Source organism: Plecotus auritus, assembly GCF_963455305.1.
Source record: "Plecotus auritus genome assembly, chromosome: 1".
NCBI lineage: Eukaryota > Metazoa > Chordata > Mammalia > Chiroptera > Vespertilionidae > Plecotus > Plecotus auritus.
In genome coordinates, this window is record NC_137770.1 from 103,248,598 (window position 1) to 103,276,337 (window position 27,740).

At 39.7% G+C, this 27,740-nt stretch overlaps 1 protein-coding gene across 4 annotated transcripts in view; it reads left to right on the plus strand.

The window, feature by feature from the left end:
- ODAD2 (outer dynein arm docking complex subunit 2) overlaps window positions 1–27,740 on the plus strand; it is a 225,463-nt gene that overhangs the window by 7,878 nt on the left and 189,845 nt on the right. The window contains exons 3-7 of one of the 4 annotated variants that reach the window (XM_080688300.1): window positions 283–305; window positions 13,946–14,138; window positions 14,750–14,856; window positions 15,031–15,167; window positions 17,889–18,002. In XM_080688300.1, coding sequence (XP_080544426.1) covers window positions 283–305; window positions 13,946–14,138; window positions 14,750–14,856; window positions 15,031–15,167; window positions 17,889–18,002 — 574 coding nt within the window. Of the gene's footprint in view, window positions 1–282; window positions 306–12,241; window positions 12,400–13,945; window positions 14,139–14,749; window positions 14,857–15,030; window positions 15,168–17,888; window positions 18,003–27,740 lie in introns of those variants that run through there. The other 3 variants (XM_080688303.1, XM_080688302.1, XM_080688301.1) reach the window with 3 other exon arrangements.

Below are 27,740 nucleotides of genomic sequence, written 5' to 3' on the forward strand. Positions count from 1 at the left end.
ACCCCCTCCACCCAAACCCCACCCTCCCCTCCCTCTGGCCCTAACCATGTTGTTGTCTGTGTCCATGGGCTGTGCTTACATGTTCTTTAACTATTCTCTTCACCTTCTTTCATCCTGTCCTCCCCACCCATCTCCCCTCTCACATGTCAGTCTGTATCATGTATCCATGACTCTGGTTCTATTTTATTTGTCAGATTATTTTGTTCATTAGATTCCACATAAATGAGATCATATGGTATTGGTCTTCCTATGACTTATTTCACTTTGCATTATAATCTCCAGGTCCATCCATGCTGTCTCAAAAGGTAAGAGTTCCTTCCTTTTTAAAGCCATGTAGTATTCCATTGTGTAAATGTGCCACAGCTTTTTTATCCACTCACCTACTGGCACTTGGACTGTTTCCAGATCTTGGCTATTGTAAGCAATGCTGTTATGAACATAGGGGTGCATATATACTTTCTGATAGATGTTTCAGGATTCGTAGTAGATATTTCCAGAAGTGGGATTGCTGGGTCAATCAGCAGTTCCATTATTAATTTTTTAAGGAAATTCCATACTATTTCCCACAGTGGCTGCACCAGTCTGCATTCCCATCAACAGTGCACTAGGGTTCCCTTTTCTCTACATCCTCGCCAGCACCTTTTGTTGTTGGCGGGTGTGAAGTGATATCTCACTGTGGTTTTAATTTGGACCTCTCTGATGATTAGTGGCATTAAAATTTTTTTCATATGTCTATTGACCATCTGTGTGTCCTCTTTGGACAAGTGTCTATTTAGGTCCTTTGCCCTTTTTGAATTGGATTTTTTGTCTTCCTGTTGTTAGTTGGGTAAGTTCTTTATATATTTTGGAAATTAACCCCTTATCAGATTGGCGAAAATGTTTTCCCATAGAGTGGGCTCCCTTTTCATTTTGTTGATGATTTCTTTTGCTGTGCAGAAGCTTTTAGTTTGATGTAATCCCATTTGTTTATTTTTTCCCTTGTTTTCCTTACCCTAGGAGATATATTGGCAAAAATATTGCTATGACAGATGTCTGAGATTTTACTACCTATGACCTTTTTGGGATCTTTATGGTTTCAGGCCTTACATTTAAGTCTTTTATCCATTTTGAGTTTATTGTTGTGTATGGTGTAAGTTGTTTGTCTAGTTCATTTTTTTGCATGTATTTGTCCAAATTTCCCAACACCATTTTTTGAATAGAGTATCTTTGCTCCATTGTATGCTCTTGCCTCCTTTGTAAAATATTAGTTGGCCATAGAGGTTGATTTCTGAGCTCTCCGTTCTGTTACATTGATCAATATGTCTGTTCTTATGCCAGTACCAGGCTGTTTTGATTACAATGGCCTTGTAATATAGTTTGATATTTGGCATTGTGATCCTTCCAATTTTGTTCCTTCTCAAGAGTGCTGAGGCTATTTGGGGTCTTTTTTGGTTCCATATAAATTTTTGGAATATTTGGTCTAGATCTGTGCAATGTGTTATTGGTATTTTAGTTGGGATTGCATTGAATCTATAGATTTCTTTGGTTGTATGGACATTTTAATGATGTTAATTCTTTTAATACATGAACATGGTATATGTTTCCACTTATTTGTGTCTCCCTCAGTTTCTTTCTTCAATGTTCTATAATTTTCCAAGTGCAGGTCTTTTACCTCCTTGGTTAAATTTATTCCTAGGTACCTCACATTTTGTTGTTGTTACAATAGTAAGTGGGATTGTTTTCTTAGTTCTCTTTCTGATAGTTCATTATTGGTGTATAGAAATGCTATTGATTTCTGGATATTGATTTTATATCCTGCTACTTTTCCAAATTCATATATTAGATCTAGTAGCTTTTTGGTGGAGCCTTTGGGGTTTTCTATATACACTGTCATGTCATCTGTGAATAATGATAGTTTCACTTCGTCATTTCCAATTTGGATGCATTTTATTTCTTCTTATTTGATTGCTGTGGCTGGAACTTCCAGTACTATGTTGAGTAAGAGTGGTGAAAGCTGACATCCTGGGCTTGGTCCTGATCTGCAGGGAAACACTTTTAGTTTTTCCCATTGAGTATAATGTTGGCTGTAGATTTTCATATATGGCCTTTATTATGTTGAGGTATGGTCTCTTTATTAACACTTTGGTAAGAGGTTTTATCATAAATCAGTGCTGGATTTTATACAATGCTTTTTCTGTATCTATTGATAGGATTATGTGATTTTTATCTTTAATTTTGTTTATATGCTGTGTCACATTTATTGATTTACTAGAGGCCCGTTGCATAGATTTGTGCATAGTGGGGGGTCCCTCAGACTGGCCTGTGCCCTCTTGCAATTCGGGACCCCTCAGGGGATGTCTGACTGCTGGTTTAGGCCAGGCCCGAAGGGATCGGGCCTTAACTGGCAGTTGGACATCCCCCAAGAAATATGGCAGTGCGTGAAGTGGCAGGTGGCTGGGGAGAAGCCTGAGCTGTTCTTTCACTGCTCTTGCACCATGTTCTCGCCACTTGCCATGCTTGCCGCTCCTTAGTGCTGTCATGGAGGCGGGAGAGGCTCCCGCCATTGTGCTCGCCAGCTGTGAGCCCAGCTTCTGGCTGAGCAGCGCTCCTGCTGTGGGAGTGCACTGACCACCAGGGGGCAGTTCCTGCATTGAGCATCTGCCTCCTTGTGGTCAGTGTGCATCATAATGACCAGTAGTTCCAGTTGTTTTGTCGGAACATTCGCTTAGGCTTTTATATTTTATACCAACCTTGCATCCCTGGAATAAATCCCACTTAATCATGGAGTATGATCTTTTTAATATACGAGAGGATTTGTGCACAAATTTGTGCACGGTGGGCTCCCTTGGCCTGGCCAGTGATTGGGGTCCATTTGGGCTGGCCAGCTGTGGGAGGGACCATGGGAGGTTGGCTGTGGGAGCGCACTGACCACCAGGGGGCAGCTCCTGCATTGAGTGTCTGTGTCATAGTGACCAGTCGTAACAGTCACTTAGGCTTTTATATATATAGATTGCTGCATCTAATTTGCTAATATTTTATTGAGGATTTTAGCATCTATGTTCATCAGGAATATTGGCCTATAATTGTCTTTCTTTGTAGTGTCTTTATCTAGTTTTGGAATTAAGATAAAGTTGATCTCATAAAAAGAGTCTTCCCCCCTCTTGAATTTTTGGAATGGTTTGAAGAAGATAGGTATTAGTCAGTTCTTCTTTGAATGTTTGGTAAAATTCACCCATGAAGCCATCCAGGCCAGGACTTTTGTTTGTTATCAGTTTTTTTTTTTTTTTTAATTTGTCTTTATTGTTGAAAGTATTACAGATGTTTCCCTGTTTTTTCCCATTGACCCCCTCAACCCCACACCTGCCCCTCCCAGGCCTTCACCACACTATTGTTTGTGTCCATGGGTTTTACATATAACCATATAAGTTCCCCTGTTAATCTATCCTTTCCCACCCTCCAACCCCCACCTTTCCTCTGATATTTGTCAGTCTGTTCCATGCTTCTATGTCTCTGTATCTATTTTGTTTATCAATTTATTTTGTTCATTAGATTCCACATATGAGTGAGATCATGTGATACTTTTCTTTCTCTGACTGACTTATTTTGATTAGTATAATGCTCTCCAAGTCCCTCCATGCTGTCTCAAAGGGGAAAAGATCCTTCTTTTTAATAGTTGCATAGTATTCCGTGGTATAAATGTACCAACCTTTTTTATCCATTCATCTACTGATGGGCCCTTGGACTGTTTCTAGATCTTAGCTATTATAAATTGTGCTGCTATGAACATAGGGGTGCATATACACTGAGTGGGCAGATTATTATGATCTCTGAACACATAATAATATGGCCACTCAGTATATATATATTAGAGGCTCAGTGCATGAATTCGTGCATGGGTGGGGTCCGGCCAGCCTGGCCAGGGGGAGGGGACATGGGCAGTTGGCTGGCCTGCCTGCTGGTCGAACTCCTGGTCAAGGGGACAATTTGCATATTAGCTTTTTATGATATAGGATATATACTGAGTGGCCAGATTATTATGTGTTCAGAGATCATAATAATCTGCCCACTCAGTTGTATACTTTCTGTTTGGTATTTTGGGTTTCTTAAGATCTATTCCTAGAAGTGGGATTATTGGGTCAAATGGCAGTTCCATTTTCATTATGTTTGCTAATACCTCTCCTAGGGCAAGGGAAACTTACAAAGAAAATAAATAAATGGGACTACATCAAAATAAAGGCTTTTGCACAGCAAAAGAAACCACCAACTAAATGAAATGGGAGCCCACTGTAGGGGAGAACATATTTGCCAATGATACACTTGATAAGGGATTAATTTCTAAAATATATACGGAACTCATACAACTTAACAAAAGGAATACAAACAATTCAATTAAAAAATGGGCAAAGGATCTAAATAGACACTTCTCCAAAGTGAACATACAGATGGCCAAGAAACATAAAAAAATGCTCCAAGTCACGGATCATCAGAGAGATTAAAATGACAATGAGGTATCACCTGGTACCTTTCAGAATGACTGTCATCCACAAATCAACAAATGACAAGTGCTGGTTTAGGATACGGAGAAGTGGGAACCCTTAGTACACTACTGGTGGAAATGCAAGACTGGTGCAGCCACTATGGAAAACAGTATTTTTTTCTTCAAAAAATTAAAAATGGAAATTCTGTTGGGCCTAGTGATCCCACTTTTAGGAATATATACTAAGAAATCCGAAACACTAATAAAAATTTGTTTAAAAAAATTAAAAATGTTGGGAGTTTTTTTTATTACTGCTTCAGTTTCATTATTTGTTATTGGCCTTTTCAGGTTTTCTGATTCTTCCTGGTTGCATTTTGGAAGATTGTATATTTCTGGGCATTTGTCTGTTTCACCCAAGTTGTTCCATTTGTTGGCATATAGTTGTTCATAATAGTTTCTTACAATCATTTGTATTTCTGTGATGTCAATTGTTCGTTTGCCTCTTTCATTTCTGGTTTTATTTATTTGGGTTCTTTCCCTTTGTTTCTTGATGAATCTGGCTTAAGGTTAATTAATCTTATTTAACTTTTCAAAGAACCAGCTGTTGGTTTCATTGAGTCTTTGTATTGTTTTTTTGTCTCTATATCATTTATTTCTGCTCTGATCTTTACTATTTTCTTCCTTCTACTTACTCTGGGCTTTTCTTGTTAGGGTTAGATCATTTATTAATAATTTATTTTGTTTTTTTTTGTTTTTTTAGGTATACCTTTAATGCTATGAACTTTCCTCTCAGGACTGCTTTTGCTATGTCCCATAGATTTGGGGTTTTTGTTTGTTCATTTTTATTTGTTTCCACGTAATTATTGATTTCTTCCTTGATCTCATTGGTAACCCATTCATTGTTTAATAACTTGTTATTTAGCCTCCATGTGTTTGAATGTTTTTGAGTTTTTTTTTTTAATTTTGGTTTATTTCTAGTTTTAGAAATTGTTATCTGAGACTATGCTTGATATGATTTCAATCTTCTTGAATTTGTTAAGACTTATTTTGTGTCTTAACATGTGGTCTATCTTTGAGAATGTTCCATGTGCACTTGAGAAGAATGTATATTCTGTTCCTTTGAGATGAAATGTCTCCTTTCCCCTCAAAACTGAGCCTAGCAGGATGGGGCCAGCTGGGTTTCCCTGCTGCCTTCCTCCAGCAGGACTTGGAGGAATAAATCAGGGCAGCACTCCACCTCAGGTGGCACCGGCCCTTGGGAGGGGAGAAAGCTGCTTGCCTCCTTGTATTTCTGTAGCGTACTGCCAGAGACCCTGACGGAGAAGTCCGTCACAGTTCTGAGTTACATCCTCTTCCCCTCATCGGCCCTCGGGAGGGGAGCTGGCTGCTAGCCTTCTCCTAGCTCAGCAGCACCCCAGCAGAGACCCTGATGGAAGGCTCTGAAGGGGTTATGTCAAATGTCCCAATTCTGAGTTGTGCTGCACCGGCAGCATGGTGCCGGCAAAGTTTGGAGGAACAGATCAACGCAGCCCCCATTAAGGGTTGCACTGCCATTGAGAGTTGTATAGAGAGCTGCTAGCCTCCTAGCTCTGTAACACACACCAGAGACCCTGACAAGGGGAGTCTTCCATTTGGGTGGTGCCTGCCTAACCTGTGGGAGAGAGAAAGATTGGCCCTTGTTCCCAAGCCACTCAGTTCAATGATCATATGAGAGTTTGCCTATAGTTTCTCCAAAAAAAGAGTGCACCTCAGGTCCCTGTTGGGTGTAGCTTATAGTCCTTTATGCAGGATTTGAGCTTGGCAGGGTGGTGTCACCAGTGTTTGGAGGCGGGGGTTAGGGCACTTTCTTCAGCTGCTGCTGTAAGAATAGAAGTGCTCAGCCCTTGAAGATGGTGCCTGAGGGTGGTGTGGGATGTTGACTTGGACTGGGACCTCAGTAGCCTACCTTCCTGATCTCCAGCACTATGTCACCCAGATCTTCTCCCTATGGCTTCTGTATGCCCTGAATCTCCTTCCTTCTACCAGAGCCCTGGGTGAGTGCCCAAGAGCGAGCCCTGTGCATTGGCCTTAAGGCACCTGGGATTCTAGCAGACCCCCTCCTCTTTCCAGCAGACATAGTAACTGCTTATTTTTGCTGCCAGACGCTATGCAGTTTCTTCTTTCCAGCTCTGGTGCTCTGGTTTGGGGGTTCTGGCATGGGTTTAAGACCCCACTTTCCTCTGTAGGTAATTTTGCAACCACAATATTTCTCCGGCTTCTTAGCCGCTGCCCCTGGGCGTAGGTACCAGCCCCCTCTGCATCTACTAGTACACCCTTATCACCAGTCTCTGTGAAGCTTCTTTTTTCAGTCCTTGCATATAATACTCCTGTTCAGGTGTCCTTCATTGTTTATTGAGATTCACTGCTCTAAATTTTAGCTGGTCCAGACGCAGTGGCTCAGTGGTTGATCATCGACCTATGAACTAGGAGGTCATGTTTTGATTCTGGTAGGGGCACATGCCCGGGTTGTGGGCTTGATCCCGGATCGTTCAGGAGGCAGCTGATCAATGATTCTCTCTCATCATTGATGTTTCTATCTCTCTACCTCTCCCTTCCTCTCTGAAATCAATAAAAATATATCTTTTAAAATGTCATTAAATTTTAGCTATAAATCTGGTTTGTCACCAGGAAGAGGTGTGTGTTACTTTCAGCTACTCTGCAGTCATCTTGGGACCTGTTTGTGACCTTTATTGATGATATTGTTGAAGTTGGAAGGGATGAAAAGGGTCTGAGAGCAGTGCTTGTTGTATTTGAAGCAATCATGCCGATGTGGCTTGATCAAAACCAGATAGGTACTGATTGCTCTGAAGAAGGCAAATGATATAGCTGAGAGTTTGGAAATAAGAAAAATACCAAATGCTTTAATATCTAGGTCTGCATCACACCCCTTGCTCCACCACCACTTCCCTCCCAAACCAGAGAGCTTTCAGCAACCCATAGCAACTTGGAGTTTAGTAGATCTCTAGCAACATAATAAATGATGTAAAGCAAAGATGCCTCAATGGCTAGAACAAGCATGTCAAACTCGCGGCCCACGGGCTGCATGCGGCCCACAAGGAATATTTTTTTGCGGCCCAGCCAATATAACGGTATGTAAGAAACATTTTAATAGAAATTTCATAACTTAATTTTTACAATATCCTGTTATACATAATTATTAATAACGAACTACAACGTTCGCTAATGACTGATTGCTGTAATCATGTTGTATTCATTTCCCTTACATGCCTTACGTGCAGGTGCACCATTTCTCTCCACTAATATTAGCAGTGAATATTTTAGCAGCTGATTGCCACATTATTAGTCTTGGACTGACTTGTTTGGTGTGTGCAACAGGAAATATTTTGCTTTTGGAGAACAAGAAAAATAGGTTTATTTGCATTACACTTATTAATTTGTGCAGTTATTCAGTGTCTGGTAAGTTAATGTTCAAGAAAATATATTAATTTTTATTAAAATGTTCTATTATTTTACATTAACGATTACTCATTTATTTCAGCCCTTTGTATTCAGCATGTCTCTACCAAAATAAACCTATGTTTCTATGAAAATTGAAGCTTTTGGTTTTTTTGCGGCCCACATAAACTTAAACCTTGTTTATTTGGCCCATGTTAGCCTTTGAGTTTAACATGCTTGGGCTAGAAGAATGTATTATTAAAACAGCCCAAACTACTTTATTCTTGGTTTCCATACACTCTTCTTGCTTAGCAGCTGGACCTCAGTACACCACTTATGCATTTATTTAAAGAGGGGAAGCTGTCTCTAGATAGGATTCAGGTATGTAAGTGCATGTGCATGGCCAAAACCATTATAAGGGATTTGGGCTTGGAGTCTCTGTATGTGTTTCTGCTATTAGGAATATCTTCGGATGTTTTAGAATAAAGGCAGATTCTTCTTCCTATACCTTCTCTCAGCCTCCTGTTGCAAATTCAGGTCAGTTTTATCTACAGAGAAAGTTGGTTGAAGTAGGTAAGCTAACCCCTTTTTCTTTTTACTTCTACAGATATTTTTAGGAATATATTTATATTTGAGGACTCACTTCTTATTTGACGTTGTGCATTTCCAAATGCACTCTCTGGAACAGCCAGTGAAAGTTTGATCAGCCGTCTTCATTAGGCTTACTGGCATCTGACATTGAAACTGATCTTTGAGTCACACACTGAAAAGGTTTTACATTTCATCAACTATCTTCTTTCCTTTTTTGCAGGTTGCTTTTAACTGACTACACAGGCACAGCACTTTGCACATGTTGCAGGATTCATTCCTTTCCTTTAGAATCATTTCCAGGGTACAGCTGCTCAACCTGTAATAACATTTGTCATCATCTCTTGATGTTCAATTTGCAGAGGGGCGGGGGAGTCTCTACTTTCATTTTAATGGAAATCATAGGTCTCTTTATTACTCTTTTCAATTGCTTTTGTTCTTGTCAGGATGAGATTAATAATATTTTTGAAACAACTCAGAATGAAGCCCAAATCCACTGTAAACTAAGGACAGGTGACACCACTCAATGGTAACACCATCTGTTGGTGGTACACACAGCTGGGGTGCTTTGAGTTTTTAGAATCTAGCTTTGAAATGTATAAATTGGGTAAGCGTTCTGAATGACTTTCTAAAAATGTTACCTGTTCTTTTTTCATCTAGTAGACCTGTAATTTTTGAATCACATTTACTTTAATATTGCAATATTTTAATTGTGAATCTTGCTTTGCTTTGTCTCATGATGAGTTGGGACAAAATTATATTCTGGTAGAGTTCTGTATGGATGAGAAGTCAGGACGCCTGAGCAGTGGCCCTCTTCCCCACAGTAATGCTCAAATCACTCACCAGTCATACCTTGCTGATCCTTGGTTTTCTGATCAGTATCATGAAAGGGTGAATTATTTCCAACCTTAACATATTGTATTTAGATAAAATTTTCATTGCCATACTTTTGTTATTGGGCTTTTTGTTTTTTCGTCCCTGAGAATTGCTAAATAGTTTCTGAACGCCTTATGTCCTATGTTCCTATTTTAAAATGCTTTTATTGAGTAACTACTATGTTCTGGACACTAAACTAGACACTGGGGACTAAATAAACAAGACATTTTCCTGCTGAGGAGTATTTTTAGCTCCCTTCCCAATTCCAGTTGAAAGTTTCTTGATCAGGTCAGTGGATTTCATTTACAGCACATTCTTCTTGACATTCATGAGGTGAGTGCAGCATTTTTCTTTCTAAGAGCTCTTTTTTCCAGCTGTGAGAAACTGTGAGCTCAGAAATGAAACCTGCTCTTCCACATCCTCCATGTAGCTGGCTCTGAGTTACAGGTTTCAACTGGTAGGAGCAATGAAAAATGTCACCTGGCCGAAACCGGTTTGGCTCAGTGGATAGAGCGTCGGCCTGCAGACTGAAGGGTCCCGGGTTCGATTCCGGTCAAGGGCATGTACCTTGGTTGCGGGCACATCCCCAGTGGGAGGTGTGCAGGAGGCAGCTGATCGATGTTTCTCTCTCATCGATGTTTCTAACTCTCTATCCCTCTCCCTTCCTCTCTGTAAAATATCAATAAAATATATTAAAAAAAAAAAAAAAAAGAAAAATGTCACCTGTGCCTTTAGTTCTTCCTTTTTCCAGAAGGAGTTTTACTGTCTTAAGTTAGTAGCTTGATATTGTTGGCATTCATTCGGCCTGTAACTTAGTTCTCTCACCATCCACTTAGCACTAGTGTCCAGCCCTGATTACAGGCCTTTAAAAAATCTCTTCTAGCCTAAGGACATTACTTCAGAAGTTTTATTTTAGAGAAAATATACATTTTGTACACAGTGCACATCACTGGCAAATCTGAAAACATTTTGTTCATTCATTCCTCTTATAATGGTTGAACACCTTCTGTGTGCAGTTACTGTGTGAGGTACTTTGGATAGAGCAGTAGGCAAGACTTTAAAAAGTCCCTGTCATAGCTTCCGATTGCTGCTCTAACAAATTACCACACACTTAATGGGTTAAAACAACCCAGCTTTATTATCTTACTGTTCTGGAGGTGAAAAATCTAAAATGAGTCTGCAGAGCTAAAATGAATGTTGGCAGGGCTGTGTTTCTTCTGGAGGCTGAGGAAATTCATTCTTGCCTCTCTCAGTTGCTAGAGGCTACCTGCATGCCCTGCCTCGCAACTTTGCATATCCCTGACCTGTTTCCATTGTTACATCACCTTCCCTGATTTCATCCTTCTGCCTGCCTTCCCCAAAATCCTTTCGACCACATTGGATCAACCTAGATATTTCAGAGTAGTATTTCCATCTCATGATCCTTAACTTAATCCATCTGCAAATTCCCTTTTGCCATGTAAGGTAACGTATTTGCAGGTTTTGGGGACTAAAACATGGACATTTGGGGGAAGCCATTATTCTGACTCCTACAGTTTCTATACTCTTGTTTCTATTCTAGTGAAAAAAGTTTTAGTAGTAGATAGTCTGAGTCTGTCAGATTTACTTTTTCTGACGAACTGTTAATATTTCACATCTATTTATCTGCATTACAATTTAAAATATGTTAGATTAGATCTTAAGATGTGGGAGTTTTTCTAGGGGTATCAGTATGTAATGAAAAAACCTAACCAGTTTAATTAATGTTTTAAGTAGTAGAAATCTATAGAACTATCACTGTCATAAAAAAATCTTAAAGAAATTTAAATACTGCCTTAAAAAATCATCAAAATGGACAGAAATACAAATATAGGAGACCCAATAATTTCTAATCAGAAAAAAACATTTAGAAAAACTGCTTAAAGTCCTAGAGTAAACCTAATTAAGGTGTTTGGAGTGGGAAAATAATCTATAGAGAGGATCTGGTTTGTCTTTTTATATAGCTTTTTTGTTCATAAACAGTACAGAATAGCCAAGAAAATTTCTAACCATTAATTGCTGTGGTGTAAAAATTGTATAGCTCTTGCCAGGTAGCTCAGTTGCTTAGATTATCGTCCCGATATGACAAAATTGTGGGTTTGATCCCCAATCAGAGCACATACAAAAATCAACCAATGAATGCATCAATAAGTGGAACAACAAATCTTCTTTCTCTCTCTCTTTCCTTCTCTCTCCCTCCTCTCTAAAATGAATAAATTAAAATGATTTTATAAATATAACATTAGAAATCCTCAAAACATGAATGGTTTTAAAAGATATTGAACATCTACACTAATAAAAGAGAAATATGCAAATTGACCGTACCCCTACAACACCCATCAGCCAATCAGGAGTGAGTATGCAAATTAACCCAACAAATCTGGTGGGTTAATTTACATATGCAGGCGTGGAGTGGCCGGGTGGGGTGGGATGCCTGCTATGAAGGAGAGGGCGGGGGGCAGAGGGAGCTACAGGAGTGGTGCTCCGGCTGGGAGCGAAGACTTGCAAAGGCTCCTGGGCAGCTGGGAGCGAAGCCAGGGGAAGGAAGGCCTATTCTTGCACAAATCTTTGTGCAATGGGCCTCTAGTATTGTTATAAAAACAAAAAACTGGTTGAGTTTGTGTAGGTTTTTAAGAAATTGCTTAAAGTTTTCTTCTTGGATATGTCATATTGATCACTATCATTGCTAATAAGTGTGGGGTTTTAAGGGTCTGAGAGTGGATGAAAGTGGGAAAATAGATGAGCTTCTAACAAGTGGTACTTATATTCTCTAATTTATAATAATAATGTGGGAATAATTTGCCAAAATATCTTAAATTTAACTTCTGATATCCAGTTAGCTCTAAGCTTTCCTTTTTTCATTTTTAGTGCAACAACAGTCAAATCAGAAGAATCTGATGAAAATGGACAGCCTTTGCTATTTCTTTCTGTACCACAAATTAAAGTTAGGAGTTTTGGGCAGCTGTCATGCTTGTTATTGATTGCTAAAGATACAAAGCTGAAGGAAGCACAAGCATGCATTGAAGGTGATATTTACACTCCAGCCTGTGATTTGAACTTTTAGAAACATAATCTTGGGGAAAATCTTATTACAGTCTCTTGAAAAAAGTTTTGTAACCTAAAAGGTAAAAAATTATATTCAGCTTCATAAAAATGTCATTAATCTTACTTGGCTGAAATGTTATGCTGATATCAAATTTCTACTTTAAAATGAAAGGCTCAATACTTTACTACTAGTAAACTTCTAGATTTCTAATTTCAAAGAGAGTTTTCTTAGCTTTTGGAACAACCTGAAGCCTGTAGCCTTTAAGGTCCATATCCATGACTGGAATCCCTCCCTCCCTCCTTCCCTCCCTCCCTCCCTCCCTCCCTCCCTCCCTCCCTCCCTCCTTCCCTCTTTTCTCCCTTCCTTTCCCCCTTCATCTCTGTAAGCATGTCCTAAGCATGTCCTTGTGTAAGGAGTAAATATATATATTTATGCATATCTATATAATAAAAGCCTAAGCAACCTTTATGGCAGAACGAACAGAATGACCGGTCGCTATGATGCACATTGACCACCAGGGGGCAGATGCTTAATGCAGGAGCTGCCCCCTGGTGGTCAGTGTGCTCCCACAGCGGGAGTGCCGCTCAACCAGAAGCTGGGCTCACGGCTGGTGAGCACAGTGGCAGTGGCGGGAGCAGGCCTAAGCTGTCAGTCAGACATTCCCCAAGGGGTCCCGGACTGCGAGAGGGTGCAAGCCGGGCTAAGGGACCCCCGCCCCCAGTGCACGAATTTCGTGCACTGGGCCTCTAGTATGTATGTATGTATATGTATATATGTATGTATATATATATATATATATATATATATATATATACACATATATATATATATATATATATATGCAGTTTGAACAGGTGGAAAAGACTGGCAGAAGATCTCTAGACTAAGGGAAGCGTGCAATTTTGAAAAGAAGCATGCATTTGTGAATACTGAGCACTGGTACACACATAGTTTTAGTGATGATTCTTCTAAGGAGAACCGTATTTCTCTAAAAATTAATTCTGAATATATTAATTGAATGCCTCATGGTCAACTAAAAAAAAGAAAGAAATGTCTTGTTCTTTTTCCTATTAGGGAGATAACATATACCGGTGATATTACTATAAAGATAGAACAGTGGTCGGCAAACTCATTAGTCAACAGAGCCAAATATCAACAGTACAACTATTGAAATTTCTTTTGAGAGCCAAAAACCGACTTCTGCGCATGGGCCACGAGGTTTCAATCGCACTGTACATGCGCACCCACACGTGGTATTTTGTGGAAGAGCCACACTCAAGGGGCCAAAGAGCTGCATGTGGCTCGTGAGCCATGGTTTGCCGACCACTGAGATAGAACATCTCAAAAGGTATAAGAAAGTTCCTAAATTCAGTAAAACTGAGAAGTGGACATTGATTCTAATTGGGTTGATTAGAGAAAGCATAATGAAAGAAATACAGTTGAGTGGGCTTCAATGGATTTGTTTGACTTTATGTTTCTTATTATAGAAGATAACAGAATAATTTTTATTAATTTACTTTGGTCAGCTAACAGAAATCCTGTAGCAAAAATCCTGGGCTTGGATTATAATACAATGAAAGAAGAGTCATCTGTATTAAATATTCTTGATAAAATTACCAAAGACAATGATACTGAAAGTGAGATTAAGATGAAGATTGCCATACTGCTTAAGCAACTGGATGTATACCTCCTCAATCATTCTCTAAAACATATTTCATTGTGAGTATTTAAAAAAATAAACCTCTAAACATTAGTTGCAAAAAGTGCTTTCAGAGTTTTAGGAAAAAATGAGAAAAATAAAGTATGGGAATTATTGCTATTGATTTAACATTCAATTGTATTGGAATAAAATTTTAGTTTATCACATGGATATTTCTAGTTCTAAAAATTAAAATTTGCTCTTAACAATGCTAAACATTCTAGTGGGGTTTCATCTAATTCTGAAGACATTAAGTGGCCTTAGAATATTTGGAGTCTCTTAATAAGACTCAGATACATTACTAAATTATAATGCAAATATTATGTAGAGTTTTTCAGATTTAAAACTTGTTCATTTTTCTAGTGCTTTCTAGTATTTTAGTATTATCATTAAAAAATAAAATGAATATTTAAGTGAGTATATTTACTGTTGTTCAGTAATTCCTTGATGGTTTGACAGTGTTATGACATTATAACATGGCTAAATTTAACTGCAATTTTGTTATTGTTGTATAATTACCTGCAATTTTAATTACAAAAAAATTTCCCTTGATATAATGGAATGTCTTCATGTATATTTTATACAATCTGTTGTAAAATATTTTAAATGGATGTGTAAACATTTATTTCAGAGAAATACCTTTAAATCCAGCAGCAGTTAAGAACGATATAGAACTGCTCAAACGTTTCTCGGGAAAAGGAGAACAAACAGTCTTGGAATCGATCAAATATACCTCAGGTTTACATCTTCTCAGATTCATTAATGTTATATATGTTTTCATAATTATTATTCAAAATGCTTCAATAGCTACATTGGAATTTAATATTTAAGAAAATGAAAACAATTTAATAATATTTATTTGTGAGCCAACATATTTTACAAAACTCTAAACTGATTGATAATTGGTTTCAGATTATGAATATTCAAACGGATGTCGAGCCCCACCTTGGAGACAGATTCTTGGGGAAATTTGTTATGTGCTGGTGAAACCACATGATGTTGAAACTTTGTGCATTACTTGTAGTGAAGAAGGAGTATTTTTAAATGGTGTAAGTAATTTTTAGAAACAGAATTGACATTGGTGCTTAGGTTGGTGTGTTGAAGTGCAGACATGTCTCTAGGATTGAACTCCAGTGAGCATAGAAAATGAAATACTGTTCTGTGGGATTCCAGCAGATCCCTTTGCTGTGTGTATTTGCTGTCTCAGAATTAGCCCCAGTGTCCCCATTGCAGGTCAGTCTTCTAAGAAACGGCTTCCAAAAGACTCATTCCACTCCATAAAAGAAAAACCTCTTTAACATAATCACAAGCATTAAGGAAAGAAAAGTCAAAAAAGGAGCCGTGAGATAACACAGAAGCAATAACTGCAGCTTCTGCCCTAAGAGTTGAGGGATAAAGGGAAGAGGAGGAGGGATTGTCAACATGTAGATGCCTGGAGGGGGTGCCCCATGCAGCTAGGACCCTGATGCCTGGGGAGGGGCTACTGCCAGGCTGTGCTAGTACCTTAGGATCTCAGAAGAGGACCCTTGCAGGGCTGAGGCTTAGAATCCTGGAGAGTAGACCTTGCTTGCCTGGGTGACGGTCCCTTAGGAGCTCAGAGGAGGGTTCCCCACACAACTTGGACTTACACCTCTGAGGACTGGTCACTTCTAGGCTGTGCTAGTCCCCCCAGAGCTCACGTGGCCTCCATGACACTGGGACCCAGTCATCTGAGGAGTGAGTGCTGCCCAATTAAGTGCTGGTCCCTCAGGAGCTCAGAGGATCTTGTCAGAGCAGAGACTCAAATCTTTGGAGATGATGCCCTGGTAGGCTGATGATGGTATTTCTTGGGGGAAGGGTGTGAAGAGCCTTGTTCTAGAACTACAGGGAGATATACTTCTGGAAATTAGAACCAACTGTTGCTATTGGAAGCAACTGCCACTGCCAGGGGCATGGGGCCGTTGCTGGGGTGACTAACAGGAACAGGCAACAAGTAGAAGGGAGCATGTCTCTTCTCTCACTTCCTGTTGACTGAAGCTACCTACCTGGCAAAGGTGAAACACAGTTTTGCAGATTCCCAGCCCGAGTATCACACAGCAGAGTGTGGATGGGTGAGCTTTGATCTGAGAGCGAAACAGCACATAGCCTTCTGAGTTTTCTAGATTAAAAAATTTTGAGTCTCATATCTGTTCACTGAATTTAGCTAGAAGGAGCTCAGCTTTCTTCTCTGCAACACCCTGCCCTCAGTGTCTTCAATGTAGTTTTGGGTCTCACTATAACCAGACCATCAATGGGTCCATGCTGTCTGTTTCTTCTTGAGCCAATTAAGCAGAGACAAGGTTAAATCATATGAGCATTAATTCCAATACTTCTGGTATGATAGAAGAGCAGCAGGTCATCCACAAACATCTGCTCTGCACCCTACCATAAACCAGCTTATATTGGGTAGAAGGACAAAGATTACATGAGGAAGTAGGCAAAAAGGGCAAATGGGCAGTTTATAGATGTGCAAAAGGACTGGGGGTCTTCAAAGGGCTGGTGATTCTGGTTTCTGCAACAGGGTTGTTAATCTTTCCATGATAATAGGCAGCTCCAAATGGGGAGTATGAGCTACATGTCCAGTTGAGCTCCCAGGTCCCCGGTACTTTCTTTAATCAGAACAAAACAATCACGGTTAACAGGGCATGGTTAATATTTCTACAGTTGTAGCTGGTTCCCAACATTTTATTTCTGCCCCTATCACCACCAGGAAATTCTGCAGGGGGGACCCAAATCCTTAGTGGGGACCCGGCTATTACAGGGGACTGCTTAGAGAGTTGTCACACCTGGGCTTGGGCTGGTATCCAGTTACTGGTGCTGTGTTCTTGATTACTTGTAGCACCTTTTCTGACATGCCTTAGGTGCTTTTCTTATCAGCATGACAATTAGCTTATTTCTGCATTAGAGGAGGGAGATGACCTAAATATAATTTTGCTCTTGGTTTGTTGTGATACTTTAGAAAAGTGAAATTTCCAATTAGAAAATAAGAAATTAAAAAAGGAATTATTTTTGTTGACTTTCCTGAGTGGGACAAGGAGCCTTTGCTTCTTATAAAAGGCTATTGATTCACAGACCAGTTTATTTGATATGGAAACATCTAAGTATTCCCCTAAGTTTAAAAATGAAACACAAGGAACATGAAACTATTCAGTAATTACAACAAAATGTATAATACACTACAGTCACATATACTGTATATTTGGTTAAGGGAGAATAATAGGGGCAGGAAAGAAGAGAGGAATGAGGGGGGGAAAAGTCAAGAAGAGAGAGACAGAGGCAGAGGCACAGGGTGGAAGGACAGACACATGGTTGCCTAGAGACATAACCCTAGAAAATAAGCCTAGAGCCACCATGCTACACAGAACAAGAGAGCAGTGTGGCAAATAGAAACACGGGCCTTTCTGTGGGGCATTCTAATCCTGAGGCCTTTTATGACTTCCTCAAAGGCTCTTGAAGTCATAATGTGTTTCTCTTTAGAGGAGCCTACAGGGAAGAAAGCGCTCACTCCCATGCCGAATAGCGGAGTGCCCTGCTGCATATGGGAGGCACTCAGTAACGGCTTGCTGAAAGAATGAGTGGATAGGTAACAGTACTTTAAGAGGGCAGGGTTTTGCCTTTACATTTCATATATAAAGACTACTGTATGGATCCTTTGGAGAAGAAAAAAAAATGTGTACTTGGGTTGTGATGTATTGATCAGGTTCTTATATTGCTATTATATTATATAATAGCACCAACTTTTTCTCCCAAAGGGCAAAACAGATGATGAGGAAATTAATTATGAGAGAAAAGGAGTGATTTATAAAGACCTTGTCACATGTTTAAAAGAAAAATCAGCAAAATTTTCAGAAAATATGCCTAAACAGGTAAGTTTTATAGTCTCTTTTGAACTTTCATAGCATTATATTACTTGACAACTTTCTATAGTGTAAAAAGTTAGAGTAAATCTGCCTGTTGTTGGGCACTGCTTTTAATTATTAGATTATACAATAATGTAAAGTAAGAAATATTGTAATGTGGTACTTTAAGACTGTTTCTCCTTTTCTTTAGGTGATAGGTACAATATTTCACTTTGTTTTCATTTTCCCTTCTGATTGAATAACACTGAGAATAAAGGACTCAACCTGTTAATGAAGCCTAGATGTTTTGATCATTTTCATCCCATGATCACCACCTAGCTGCATGTGCATAGAACTGTGCCTCTTGCGTCCTCCATGGTTTTTGTAATAGTGCTGAACAAAGAAGATAAAAAGTTGACTAGAGCTGATCTGAGTAAGAACGATATGCAAGAAACACTGATACGATGTACTTGATCTCCAGGCTGATTCTCAAGCGGTGCCCGTTGGATAGATTCCTGAGAGAGCTGCTCAGGCCCATTTGTTCCTAACCCGCCCCTTTGGGAGTGCTTCCTTTTCCACCTGGACTGCTCCTGCTCTTGTCAGGCACTTCTCTGTCTTCCCGCGAGTTCTTTTTGTTTTCTGGTGTTTGGTCACCTGTTTCCTTGACCTGAGTTTCCTTTGTTATAAAATATACACATAAAATGTAAAATTTGCCATTTTAACCATTTTAAGTACCTTATTCAGTGGCATTAATTGCATTCACAATATTGCGCAACCATTACTACTGTCTCTTCCAAATCTTTTTCATCATCCCAAATTAAAACTTGTACCCATTAAGCAATACTTTCCGGTCCTTGTTCCCTCAGCTCCTGGTAAACTCTAATCTACTTTCTGTGCCTGTGAATTTTTCTGTTTTAGAGATTTCATATAAGTAGATACATACAGTTGTCTTTTGTGTTTGGCTTATTTCATTTAGCAGGATGTTTTTGTTTTATGCAGGAAGCTGTCTGCTGAGACCAGATATAGTTTCATTTTTATTTTTTTATTGTTGGCAGTATTACAGATGTCTCCCATTACTTCTGCCTCCCCCCCGCCAGACTCTACCCCCTTTCCAAGTCTTCACTACCCTATTGCCCATGTCCATGGACTATACATATCCTATATAATAAAAGGGTAATGTGCAAATAGACCAAACGGTGTAACAACCGGTCGCTATGACGCGCACTGACCACCAGGGGGCAGATGCTCAATGCAGGAGCTGCCCCCTGGTGGTCAGTGCACTCCCACAGGGGTAGCGCCGCTCAGCCAGAAGCGGGGCTGATCACTGGCGAGCACAGCAGTGATGGCGGGAGCCTCTCCTGCCTCCGTGACAGCACTAAGGAAGTCCGAATGCCAGGCTTAAGCCATCAGTTGGACATCCCCTGAGGGGACATCCCCCGAGGGCTCCTGGACTGTAAAAGGGCACAAGATGGGCTGAGGGACCCGCCCCCCCGAGTGCATGAATGTCGTGCACTGGGCCTCTAGTAAGTATGTAAGTTCTTTAGTTTAAAGAACTATATACCCCCATATTGAGGTATGTCAGTCTGTTCTATGCCTCCATGCTTAGGTTCTTATTTTGTTGGTTAATTAGTTTTATTCATTAGATTTCACAAATAAGTGAGATCATGTGATAGTTGTCTTTCTCAGATTGGCTTATTTCACTTAGCATAATACTCTCCAGGTCCATCCATGTTGTCACAAAGGGTAAGAGATCGCTCTTTTTCACAATTGCATAGTATTCCGTTGTATCGATGTCCCACAGCTTTTTTATCCATTCATCTACTGATGGGCACTTAGGCTGTTTCCAAATCTTAGCTATTGTAAATAATGCTACTATGAACAAAGGGGTGCATATATTATTTTTGATAGGTGTTTTGGGGGTTTTAGGATATATTTCCAGAAGTGGGATCGGTGGGTCAAACGGCAGTTCCATCTTTAATTTTTTGTGGAAACTCCATACTGTTTTTCCATAGTGGCTGTACCAATCTAGCATATTTCTAAGGTTTATACATGTTGTAGAATGTATCAGAAATTTATTTTTTTCATGAATAATATTCCACTTACGTATATACCACATTTTGTTTATACATCTGTTGATGAATGCTTGGGTTATTTCCGCCTTTTGTTTGTGTAAAATGCTATGAATATTGGTGCACCAGTATCTGTTTGAGTCCCTGTTTTCAATTCTTTTGGGTATATATAGCTAGGAGTGAACTACCAAACTGCTTCCACAGTGGCTGATCCATTTTACATTTCCACTTGGCAATGTATAAGGATTCCAGTTTGTCCACATCCTCACCAACACTTGTTATTTTCTCTCTCTTTTTCTGTGTGTGTGTGTGTGTGTGTGTGTGTGTGTGTGTGTGTTTTATTATAGACATCCTAATAAATGTGAAGTATGGTATCCTATTGTGGTTTTGATTTGCATTTCTCTAATGATTAGTGAGGTTAAGCATATTTTCATGAGCTTTCTGGTCATTTTTATCTTCTTTTTAAAAATTTATTAAAATTTTTTTTTGCTCTGGCCAATGTTTCTCAGTGGTTAGAGTCAGCCCACACACTGAAGGGTCATGGGTTCGATTCCTGGTCAAGGGTACATACCTGGGGTGCAGGTTTGATCCCCAACCTCAATTGGGGGTATGTGGAAGGCAACCGAGGTTTCTCTCTCTCTCTCTGTCTCCCTCCCTCCAGCCCTCCTTTTCTTTTCTTTTTTTTTTTCTTCTCAAATCATTGGTTTATTTTGCGTTAACATGGCCCTCCAGACCCTCTTGAGGCCAGTGTTTCCATTTTTTAAAAAATTTCTTTATTGATTAAGGTATTACATATGTGTCCTTATCCCCCCATTAACTCCATTGGTCCATTGGTTAGGCTTATATTCATGCATACAAGTCCTTTGGTTGATCTCTCCTATTTTCCCCCACCCTCCCCTACCTTCCCTCTGAGGTTTGACAGTCTGATCAATGCTTCTCTGTCCCTGGATCTGTCCCTCTTTATCAATTTATGTTGTTCATTATATTCCATAAATGAGTGATATCATGTGGTATTTATCTTTCTCTGATTGGCTTATTTCACTTAGCATAATGCTCTCCAGTTCCATTCATGCTGCTGCAAATGGTAAGAATTCCTTCTTTTTTTACTGCAGCATAGTATTCCATTGTGTAGATGTACCATAGTTTTCTAATCCAGTCATCTGCTGACGGGCACCTAGGCTGTTTCCAAATCTTAGCTATTGTAAATTGTGCTGCTATGAACATAGGGGTGCATATATCCTTTCTGACTGGTGTTTCTAGTTTCTTGGGATATCTAGAAGTGGGATCACTGGGTCAAGTGGGAGTTCCATTTTTAGTTTTTTGAGGAAATTCCATACTGTTCTCCACAGTGGCTGCACCAGTCTGCATTCTCACCAGCAGTGCAAAAGAGTTCCTTTTTCTCCGCATCCTCGCCAACACTTGTCGTTTGTTGATTTGTTGATGATAGCCATTCTGACACGTGTGAGATGATACCACATTGTTGTTTTGATTTGCATCTCTCGGATAATTAGTGACTTTGAGCATGTTTTCATGTGTCTCTTGGCCTTCCTTCTGTCTTCTTTCAAAAAGTATCTATTTAGGTCCATTGCCCGTTTTTTGATAGGATTGTTTCTCTTCCATTTGTTAAGTTGTATGAGTTCCCTGTAAATGTTGGAGATTAAACCCTTATTGGTGATAACATTGGCAAATATGTTCTCTCATGCAGTGGACTTTCTTATTGTTTTGTTGATGGTTTCCTTTGCTGTGAAAAAGCTTTTTATTTTGATGTAGTCCCATTTGTTTATTTTCTCTTTGGCTTCCATTGCCCTAAGGGCAGTATCAGTGAAGAAATTGCTTTGGCATATGTCTGAGATTTTGCTGCCTGTGGATTCTCTAGTAATTTTATGGTTTCCTGTCTTATGTTTAAGTCCTTTATCCATTTTGAGTTTATTTTTGTGTATGGTGTAAGTTGGTGGTCTAGTTTCATTTTTTTGCATGTATCTGTCCAATTTTCCCAACACCATTTATTGAAGAGACTGTCTTGACTCCATTGTATGTTCATGCCTCCTTTGTCAAATATTAATTGCGCATAGTGGTTTGGGTCGATTTCTGGGTTCTCTATTCTAGTCCCTTGATCTATATGTCTGTTCTTGTGCCAGTACCAGGCTATTTTAAGAACAGTGGCTTTGTAATACAGCTTGATATCTGGTATTGAGATCCCACCTACTTTGTTCTTCTTTCTCAGGATTGCTGCAGCTATTCGGGGTCTCTTTTTATTCCAGATGAATTTTTGGAGAGTTCTTTCTAGATCTGTGAAATATACCATTGGTATTTTAATGGGGAGTGCATTGAATCTATAGATTGCTTTGGGTAGTATGGACATTTTGATGATGTTGATTCTACCCATCCATGAACACGGTATGTTCTTCCATCTGTTTATGTCTTCCTTTATATCTTTTTTCAGTGTCCTGTAGTTTTTCACATAAAGGTCTTTTACCTCCTTAGTTAAGTTTATTCCTAGGTATCTTAATTTTTTTGGTGCGAGGGTAAATGGGATTGCTTTTTTAGTCTCTCTTTCTGTAAGGTCACTATTGGTATAAAGAAATGCCATAGATTTCTTGACATTAATTTTGTATCCTGCTACATTGCTGAATCCATTTACTAAGTCTTATAATTTTCTGATGGAGTCTTTAGGATTTTCTATGTACAGTATCATGTCATCTGCGAATAAGGACAGTTTTACTTCTTCTTTTCCAATTTGGATGCCTTTTATTTCTTCTTCTTGTCTAATTGCAATGGCTAGTACTTCCAGTACTATGTTGAACAGGAGTGGTGAGAGTGGGCATCCCTGTCTTGTTCCTGTTCTTAGGGGAAATGGTTTTAGTTTTTACCCAATTGATTATGATGTTGGCTGTGGGTTTGTCATATATGGCTTTTATTATGTTGAGGTATGATCCTTCTATTCCCACCTTGCTGAGAGTTTTTATCAGGAAAGGGTGTTGGATTTTGTCAAATACTTTTTCTGTGTCAAATGATATGACTGTGATTTTTATCTCTCAATTTGCTTATGTGATATATCATGTTTATTGATTTGTGGATATTGTACCATCCTTGCATCCCCGGGATAAATCTTACTTGGTCATGGTGTATGATCTTTCTGATGTATTGCTGGATTTGATTTGGTAGAATTTAGTGGAGGATTTTGGCATCTATGTTCATGAGGGATATTGGCCTATAATTCTCTTTCATTGTGTTGTCTTTATCTGGCTTTGGTATTAGGGTGATGCTGGCTTCATAGAATGAGCTTGGAAGTGTTCCTTTCTCTTGAATTTTTTGGAATAGTCTGAGGAGGATGGGTTTTAGTTCTTCCTTGAATGTTTGGTATAACTCCCCTGTGAAGCCGTCTGGCCCGGGCTTTTGTTTGCTGGGAGCTTTTAGATGACTGCTTCAATTTCTTCCATAGTTATCAGCCTATTGAGATTTTTAGAATCTTCCTGATTGAGTTTTGGAAGGTTGTATTTTTCTAGGAATATGTCCATTTCCTCCAGGTTGCCTAGTTTGTTGGAATAGAGTTGTCCATAGTATTTTTTAACAATCCATTGTATTTCTGTGGGGTCTGTTGTTATTTCGCCTCTCTCATTTCTGATTTTGTTTATTTGGGTCCTCTCTCTTTGCTTCTTGGTGAGCCTGGCTAGGGGTTCATCAATCTTGTTTATCCTTTCAAAGAACCAGCTCTTGGTTTCATTGATCTTTTGTATTGTTTTTTTGGTCTTTAAGTCATTTATTTCTGCTCTGATCTTTATTATTTTCTTCCTTCTGCTCACTCTTGGCTTTTCTTGTTGCTCTCTTTTTAATTCTTTGAGTTATAGAGTTAGATGATTTACTACCATTTTTTCTTGTTTGTTTTTTTTTTTTAGGTAGGCCTGTAGAGCTATAAACTTTCCTCGCAGGACTGCTTTCATTGTGTCCCATAGATTTTGGATTGTTGTGTTTTTATTGTCATTAATTTCCAGGATGTTTTTAATTTCTTCTTTGATCTCATTGGTAACCCAATCATTATTTAATAGCATGCTATTCAGCTTCCAAGTGTTTGAGTTTTTTTATTGTTTTTATTGTAGTTTATTTCTAATATTATGCCATTATGGTCTGAGAAGATGCTTGATATGATTTCAACCTTCCTGAATTTGGGGAGACTTTACTTATGACCCAATATGTGGTCTATCTTTGAAAATGTCCCATGTGCACATGAGAAGAACATATATTCTGTGGCTTTGGGGTGAAATGTTCTGAAGATGTCAGTTAAAACCATCTGATCTTGTAAGTCATTTAGGATTGCTGTTTCTTTGCTGATTTTTTGTCTGAAACCATGGTCAGCAAACTGCAGCTCGGGAGCCACTTGTGGCTCTTTGGCCCCTTGAATGTGGCTCTTCCACAAAATACCACGGTCTGGGCGAGTCTATTTTGAAGAAGTGGCGTTAGAAGAAGTTTAAGTTTAAAAAATTTGTCTCTCAAAAGAAATTTCAATTGTTGTACTGTTGATATTTGGCTCTGTTGACTAATGAGTTTGCCGACCACTGGTCTAGAGGATTTATCCAGTGATGTCAGTGTTGTATTAAAGTCCCCTACTATGATTGTATTGTTGCTGTTCTCTCCCTTGATATCTTCTAGGAGTTTTTTTATGTATTTGGGTGCTCCTGCATTGGGTGCATATATATTTATCAGGGTTATATCCTGTTGTTGTATCATTCCCTTTAGTATTATGAAGTGGCCTTCCTTATCTCTTGTTATGGCCTTCACTGTGAAATCTATTTTGTCAGCTATAAGTATTGCTACCTCAGCTTTTTTTTTCATTTCCATTTGTCTGAAAAATATTTTCCATCCCTTCACTTTCAGTCTGTGTGAGTCCCTTGTTCTGAGGTGGCTCTCTTGTAGACAGCATATATATGGGTCATGTTTTTTTATCCCTTCAGCCACTCGATATCTTTTGATTGGAGCATTTAGTCAGTTTACATATAAAGTTATTACTGAAAGGTACTTGTTTGTAGTCATATCTATTTTTGTGCCTGTGTTCCTTCTTACCTTTTTATTTCTTCTTTTTACAGCATTCCCTTTAGCATTTCTTGCATTGTTGGTTTGGTAGTGATAAACTCCCTTAGCCTTTTTTTATCTTCGAAGCTCCTGATTTCCCCTTTAATTTTGATTGATAGTCTTGCTGGATAGAGTATTCTTGGATTCAGTCCTTTGCTTTGCAACACTTTGAATACCTCCTTCCATTCCCTTCTAGCTTGATGTGTTTCTGTTGAGAAATCATTTGAAAATCTGTTGGGGGATCCTTTGTAGGTAACTCTCTGTCTCTCTCTTGCAGCCTTTAAGATTCTCTCTTTGTCGTGAACATTTGCCATTGTAATTATGACGTGTCTTGGTGTGGGTCTTTTGGGATTCATCTTGCTTGGGACTCTCTGTACTTGTGTAACTTTTTTCTATCCCATATCTGGGAAGTTTTCTGTTATTATTTCTTCAAATAGATATTCTAATCCTTGCTGCTCTTCTTGTCCTTCTGGTAGCCCTGTTATACGTATATTACTTTGTTTCATGTTGTCCCAAAGCTCCCTTAGGCTCTCCTCCTGCTTTTTAATTTTTTTCTCCAGTTGTTGTTCAGATTGAGCTTGTTTCTCTACCTTATCTTCTAACTCACTAATTCGGTCCTCTGCTTCTTCTAGTCTACTGTTGAAACTTTCCATGGTGTTTTTGATTGTAGCTATATCACTTTTCATTTCTTCCTGATTCTTGCATAGGTTGTTGATTTTCTTATCATCCAGTGTATGAATTGCACGACCATTACCCTGAATTCTTTTTTTGGTCATGTTGCATGCTTCAATTTCACTAATTTCCTTTCTTGGTGACTTCTCATTTTCTTTCCTCTGGGGATTGTGTCGTCTCCTCATTCTGACTATCACCAGAAGGTTCAAACGTCAAGTTGCATGGGCCTGGGCCATGTGCAGTGGGAGCTTCGCACCACCCAAGTGTTACTGAAGTGCTCCAACACTAAGATGTGTGGCTGCCGTGGGTTGGTGGAAACCAAGCTCACGCAGGGTCAGCGTTACCAGTGCTCAGTATGGTCTCATGTGCGCACCTAGAATCAGGGACCCCCCCTGCAATACACTGAAATAGAGACCCTGCTGGCGTGTGCTGAAAATCAGAGTCCCCTAGCGCGTGCCAGCAGTCAGAGTTCTCCTGTGTCTGCACCAAGAATCAAGTATCAGAGTCTCTGTTGCTTCATGCGGCCTCGCACTGAGAATCAGGGTCCCTGTGTGCGCATGCACCAAGAATTGGAGTCACTTGCTCTTAGTTTGAATGCACTGGGAGTCAGGGATCCCAGGCGCATGCAATAAGAAACAGAGTCAAGTAAGTGGTGCTCAGTGCTGCCTCCCTCCTGGAAAATCAGGGTCCCGGTCAGCATGGGGGACTGGGTTGCACATTATCACTGTGTCAGCAGGAGGTCCGCTCCTGGGATGCGGAAAACAGACTTCGTGTGTGCTTGCCGAGAATCAAAGTCAGGTGGCACTGCTGCCCTGCATGCGCTTCGGGTTTGGTCACCTGATTGCGTTAAGGGGAACAGATTCCCAGTGTCCGCGTGCTCCCAGGCGCAAATTCCTGTAGTGGTGCTGTGGCCCGTGAGAGGGGTGGATCTATCAGTTACTGTTGTGCTGCCCTCGAACCTGCGGGGAGGGGGATAGGCTCTGTGACTCACAAATCTGCGGCCGGGATGTCTGGATTCTTGGTGTCTATGGGTCTGCATCTGTGGTCGCAGGTTTCTGTCCCCAGTGGCTGCAGGGTCCTGGTTTGCATCTGAGACCAGACAGGGTGGTGCTGAGGCCAGGATCCTAGTCTCAAGCAGCTCTGTTTTTCAAGATGGTGTGGTCTCTGTGCCCGTACTGGCCGCCCAGAAGTGTCCGCGTTGTGCACTGGGCTCCGCCGTCTAAGACTGCCAGGTTTGGCAGCCCCTTGGAAGACCTGCAGAATCTAACTGTCCCTAGCTCATACACACACACACCACACAGTCCTCTATCACTTCCTCACTCTCTCACACTCTCTCCCTCCTTACCTTCCTGCCGGTCGCCATCATCTGTCCCACCGATTCAGTCGTCCTTTTCACTCTCTAAAAATCAATGGGAAAAATATCCTCAGGTGAGGACTAACAGAAAAAATAATTTTTATTTATTGTTCACACCATTGCAGATGTTCCCAATTTCCCCCCCACCCTTCACCCAGCTGCTGCCCCCCTCCCTCTGACCATCACCACAGTGTTTTCTGTGTCCATGGGCTATTCATATTATGTTCTTTGGCTAATCTCTTCACCTTCTTTCATTCAGACCCCCACTCTCATTCCCTTGCCCTCTGACCTCTGCCACTCTGTTCCAAGAAATGTCTATTCATGTCCTTTGCCCATTTAAAAAATTTGGTTGCTTTTTGTTGTTGAGACGTAGGAGTTCTTTCTATTTTGTGAATATTGAAGATTGAAGATTTGCAAATATTTTTTCCCATTCTGTAGTTTGTCTTTTCCCTCATCTTGATAGTGTCCTTTAATACACAAACACTTTTAATTGTGATAAAGTCTAATTAATGTGTTTTTTCTTTTGTTTCTTGTGCTTTTGTTATCATTTAAGAAACCATTGCAAAATCCAATGTCATAAAGATTTATCTTTATCTTTTCTTT